At 37.0% G+C, this 6,000-nt stretch overlaps 1 protein-coding gene across 1 annotated transcript in view; it reads left to right on the forward strand.

Annotated features, from left to right (window-relative positions):
- Positions 1 to 5,318, forward strand: part of klc1a (kinesin light chain 1a) — a 29,919-nt gene extending 24,601 nt beyond the window's left edge. Inside the window, exons 14-16 of the mRNA XM_037695204.1 lie at positions 504 to 640; positions 3,589 to 3,655; positions 5,167 to 5,318. Coding sequence (XP_037551132.1) covers positions 504 to 640; positions 3,589 to 3,655; positions 5,167 to 5,229 — 267 coding nt within the window. The 3' untranslated portion in view covers positions 5,230 to 5,318. The remainder of the gene's footprint in view (positions 1 to 503; positions 641 to 3,588; positions 3,656 to 5,166) is intronic.
- Positions 5,319 to 6,000: the final 682 nt, after the last annotated feature.

The raw sequence follows: 6,000 nt of genomic DNA on the forward strand, positions 1-6,000 counted from the left end.
AAGAGAGAGACATGAAGAAACGATAAAGCCGATAAATGAAAATGAGGTTGATAATTTTAATTTAACATGCGATTAATTGATTTATTGTTTGTTGTGACAGGCCTAAATGAAGTTAAATAACTGGAAAAGTTTAAAAGTTACCAAAAAAGACAGAAAAGTCACAGCTCCCATCTTCTGAACGAGCCGAACCTTTCGATTCATGAGCAGATTAAACACAAACCGCAGAAATAGTACAATTTTAAAATTTTACAGAAAAATAAGAAACAGGAAAACGACAGATTGTCGACTCGGGTCAGACTATTTCCTGGATTAACGTCATTATTCTGAAGTATTTATGTAGATTCATTAAGGCAACAAATAGTAAATCATACGGGGGTGGGAGGTGGGACTGATGATTCTGGGCTGTGAAGTTCCTCCTAGCTTTAATGAAAACCTGCCTCGGTGTGTTGCTCAGATGTTTGATGACGTTCTGGTCCGTTAAAGTTCTGACCGTGTCCCGTCAGGACGGCTCCGGGTCCCTGAAGAGGAGCGGCTCCTTCAGTAAACTCCGAGCGTCGCTCCGTCGGAGCAGCGAGAAACTCGTCCGCAAGCTGAAGGGTGGCGGCGGCTCGACCCGGGACGGCGAGCAGAAGACCTCTGGGTAACTATCGCACCCCCTCCCCCCCACAGCTTCTGGAGACCCAGAGGGCCGACCCACAAACTAAAGACAGGTTCTGTTTGCTGGTGGGGAAGCGGGTCGCGGCTGCGTTTGCACACGAAGAGTTTCTGTTTTTACTCTTCGATTCTTTTTCCCATTTTATGAGTTTTACCTTAATTCTCTGCACTTTTATAAACATGACCTGCTCAGGAATTTATCAAGGATTTATTTTTAGAAAAACTCTAAAAAAGTTTGGAGTTTATTAACAGAAATGTTCAGTACTGTCTGGGAAAAAAAAGTTTTAATGTTTTAACACTTGAAATTGGGCCTAAAAGTTTTAGGAGACGCCGTTTTAATTCAGTAATTTGTAAGAAAAGTTACAAATTTAAAGAATACAACACTTTATTAATGGAAAATAATGGAAATAATTTTCTAATTAGATCCAAAACGTATTTAAATACTGAAAGAACCAAAAGGTAGTTTCTGATTTTTATGGTTTTATTTTAATGTGGACAGAACATCGATGTTTGGGGATTAAATACTTTAATGGAAATAAAGTCATCCCTTTAGGTGTTAATTAATATTCTGTCTTTTTTTAATAAAAATGAAATAACCAAAATAATTTCTTACGTCTCACACTGGAAAAAGTTCCTGAAGCAATACGTTTTAAAATAAAACCCAGATTAATAATTTTAATCTCTCAGTGTACAAACTGAAAGAGTAAAGCAAAGGAACCAAACCGGACCTTCTCTCCTGGACAGAACCAAAGGTAAAAGATGAAATGGGAAAAGTTTCCTCTCATTCTGTGAAACTAAAGAGACAAAACCTGCAGATTTCTGCTCGTTCACTTCTACTAATATTTTATTTATTGCTTCTGGACCGTTTTTAAACAAACCACTCTGGACTCTGGACTTTACATTTTATTTTATTTTATATCTGCATGGCTGTTCTGTGTGGAGTTGTTGAATCTTTTTTTTTTTTATTATGAATAAATATTTTTATTTCTTCTGAACATCTCCTTGCATGCCTCATCTGTTTGTTGATCGTTTATTATTTTACTTCTTCTTCGTGGCTTAAAGACGATGAAGAACAGTTTATCTTCATCCTCAGCATGACTGAACAACGTTAAATCGCTGCAGAAACGTTTGTTCAAACTCACTGAACATTTGTCCCCAGCTCGCTGCAGAATTGTGCAAAGACAGAAATGATTATTATTTTAATTAAAAATGGGACGTTGCCTCTTTCCACCAGCAGAGGAACTCTGTCAATCCAGGAAATAAGGGATGGAAACGACGTGCGACTCAGAAAATAAAACATAAATCTATATAACCTGCCCGTAGTGCTTCAGTGAAATACTAAACTGAAACAACAAAGCTGAATCAGTAATCATTACATCTAAAAGAAACGTTTAGAAAAATGTTGAGGCTCTGTGGAGAAGGTATGAACAATAAATATCTTACCTGTTGTAGATGATTCTGTGAATGACCTCAGTTTGGAGAAAATTGCTGTTTCACGTCGGGGAATAAATCAACTGGAACTCTTCACCCAAAGTCAGAATTCTGACTCGACCAGTGGCGTTCCTTACCACCCCCAACCTCAAAATCCAACATGGCCGACTTGTACATGAACTGTTATGACAGACGCAGGAGTGAACTTTTGATTTTCAGTTTGCTTTCACACCATTAGCCATATTAGGGTATTGGCAGCCATTTGTGTCCATACACAGACCACAACGAAACCCATTAGCTTGTAAAGCTAGCTTCTGTTAGCTGCTAACTGTTGTTAGCTCGTAATGCTAACAGCAGTTAGCCTCGTCAACTGTTTCACAATTATCTTGAGTCAGACTTTAGATCCGACTTCTGAGGAAAACGGAACGCAAATTTAGATTACGGTACTTCTGACCAGATTAACGAGCTAATGGCTAGTCTGAAAGTGGCTAAGGTTAAAGTGGAATACTGCCGTCTTAAAACATCTGTAATGTCTAACGTGGTAACTTCATTGAACGGCTCGGATCTTTTATATTATCGTACATAGAGTTTTGTGGTTATTTCCTAAACTCCGACGTAAATTTTTATTATATTTCTGCCCAAATAACAGTAAAACGTAAAAATGACAGCAAATTAAAGTTTAACTAACTGGATTAATTTCGATAATCTGATAAATTAAGTTGATCTTAGTGTTTTTCCTTGTGATATAGCTGTTTGTAGCTTTTCCGTCATACGTTTACTGCTAAAAAAAAAAAAAAAAAAAAGCCGGTCATTTTTTTTGTTATATTGTTACTTTGGCAGAAATTTGAGGAAGAAGTGACCTCAGGCTGCTCTAGAAGTGCTACAGCTAGCTGCTGCTGTTGCTTCTTTCTCTTGGAAATGATCACAGAATCCTGTGTAAAGAGCAGCAACGATCAACTGCTTTCAGACTAGCCATTCGCTCGTCAGTCCTGTCAGGTTTAAACTTTTTCTCCAAACTGAGGTCGTTCAAAAAGACATCCACAGCAGGTAAGATATTAACTGTTCATAGCCTTTGGTTGAAAACATCCCTTTCAGGAGGCTAATTTCTGCAGTGATTTATATATTTTTAATTTTGTGTTTTTAACTTGGTGAACGTCTGTTTGGTTCTCGGGTCGTGAGTTAAAGGTTCTGTTCGGGACACATTTTAGGTTGCCGGTTTCTGAACCTCGAGTCTAAAATAAAATAAAGTTCATCTGTTCTTTTTTTTAATTCCTCGTGTTTTTCAGGCCAGAACTTTTTCCCGATTTTTCTCTGAACGGCAACTTAAAATGTCCCTTTGTGTTTGACGTCACTGATTAACCAAGTAAAACTTTTGGTCTCATTCCGGGTCGCTCCAACAGAATTTTTTAACGAAATAACCTTCATCACAAATGTTTCTAACCTCCATGTGACTCACCTCATCACCTCTGACCCCTCACCCTGCCTCCCTGCATGTGGGCACAGCATGAAGCGAGCCAGCTCAATGGGTGTTCTGAACCTGCCGGACCGAGCCGCCAGGGACCAGAACCAAGTAAGAAGGTCCAAATGTCTCTGCAGGGATACTCAAACCTGCACAATCAGACTAATCAATTAGCAATTAATATAAATTAAAACATGGATACTTTTGTGTTGACACTTTTTATTAAATGTTAGAGCAAAAATCAAGTTTCTCTCAATAAATACAACTTTTACGGCAGCAGATGATCTGAGCCAGACTTTTTGAAGCGTTGCAACAACGGACGTCACAGAACATGAAATAATTTTTACAGATCCTTAAACACTGGATGGTTTATTTAGTTTTTTAGTAACGGTTTTATTTTATTACAAATTTTACAAAGGAATTTTAAACCATTTTTATATGTGAAACTACAAAGATAAAATAAAAAACTTTAAAGGTTAAATGTCAATTTTATTTACTTTAATCAAATTCAATATTTGTATTTGTTATATTTGTTTGTTGTACAGTATTAGGGTTTTTAAAGGGATATTCCATCCATTTGAGTGTTGTTCTTAGAAAAAATTAAGTTAGCGTCTTACCTGTTGTAGATGGCATTTTGAACGCTCTGTTTGGGGAAATGCTTTATTTTGAAGTCGGGTCAGAACAAAAAAACAACTTGATTTTTTTTTTAAATTTGCTGCAGTCATGTTTTTAAAACAATCATTTATGTAGAATATTAAAATATTACAGCCATTTCACAAACATAAATAGCAGCAGCAGCCAGCTGTAGCAGTTCTGGTCCTGCCTGGATGTCAGTTTTGGTGTAATAATAAACTGACAGAGACGTTAAAGTGTTATTAAGGATTTTTTAACGCTTTATGAAATGTTATTTTAGGTAAATTATTTGGCACAAAGGCTAGTTAGCTTCATTAAGGTGCAGCTAATTTATTGATTGTTGCATGGTTTAATTATCTTTTAAATAAAATAACTTAACCAAATATTTTTTTTTAATAAACTTGATGCTCCTTTGCAGGTCCACTTCCTGTTTGATATTTAAACAATATGATTGAAACTTTACAGAATGCAATATTCAAACTATTTTATATTTATACAAATTTATTACTTGTGGGCCTGATTCATTGTGTGAGTTGTTTTATAAATTTGTTAATGAATTGCTTATTTACAAGGCATTAAAAATAAATTTTTATAGGAACTCTTATTGTGAAGGGTTGCTATCTACAACAGGTTGGATATTAACTCTTCATACATTCCACACTTTAAAATGACTCGTAGAATATCCCTTTAAGTTGAAACTTTATTGATTCTTGAACAGAATGAGCGGTGCCGTTCAAGCAGCGGGCGCTGTAGGAGCAGATGTTTTAATTAATTTAAAATAAAAAGTAATTAAATGATTATTGCCTCAGGACAAAAATTTACGTCATGCTTCTTTTTGAGTTTTAAAGACTTCAAATTTAAAGAAATTATTTTTTAAACTGTATTTTTTTTTTAATAATCTCTTGTTTTATCTGGGATTAAACCCATATCTGTGAATAAAAGAAAAACAAACTTATCAGCTTCTAATTTTAATTTCCTGTTTCTTCCAGGAACGAAATAATCGTCTGAGAAGTCACGACCTGAGTGCCAGCCACACGAACCTGGCGCCTTGAAGGAAGTGACCTTTGACCTTTCTGTACTGTACAGATCAGCTTCACGCCTTTCAGATTTTGCTGCGACTTGTTTTACAGCCGAAGGTCGGTGCTGCTGTCGGAGGAGAGGAGCCAGAATGTTTCTGTCTGTAGAAATCTTTAAATCTGAATATTTTATCCTTCCTGGAGCTTGTTCAAGGACCAGCTCGAGCTAAAGTTTGACGTAGGCGCTGAATAGGAACCTACCTGAAACATCACTTGGCTTCACCTTAAATATCTTTCAGCTCCACCTTAAACATCCCTCAGCTCTTCCCTAAACATCCATCAGTTCCACCCTGAACATCCCACAGCTCCACTTAAAATATGCATCAGCTCCCCTTTAAACATTCATCATTTCCACCTGAAACATCCCTCGGCTTCACCTTAAATAACCTCAGCTCCATCTTAAACATTCCTCCATTACTCTCATCTTCACCGTAAACATCCTCAACTCCACCTTAAACATCCCTCAGCTCCATATTCCTTAGCTCTACCTTAAACGTCCCTCAGCTCCACCTTAATCATCCCTCAATGCTATATCCCTCAGTTCTACTTTAAACATCTTTCATCTCTACCTTAAACATCCCTCAGCTCCACTTTAAACATCACTCAGCTCCATAACCCTCAGCTCCACCTTAAACATCCTTCATCTCCACCTTAAATCTGCCTCAGCTCCACCTTAAACATCTCGCATCTCCACCTTAAATCTCCCTCAGCTCCACCTTATAACATCCCGCATCTCCACCTTAAATC

The sequence above is a fragment of the Nematolebias whitei genome, chromosome 21 (assembly GCF_014905685.2).
Source record: "Nematolebias whitei isolate Nwh7 chromosome 21, NemWhi1, whole genome shotgun sequence".
Classification (NCBI taxonomy): Eukaryota; Metazoa; Chordata; class Actinopteri; order Cyprinodontiformes; family Rivulidae; genus Nematolebias; species Nematolebias whitei.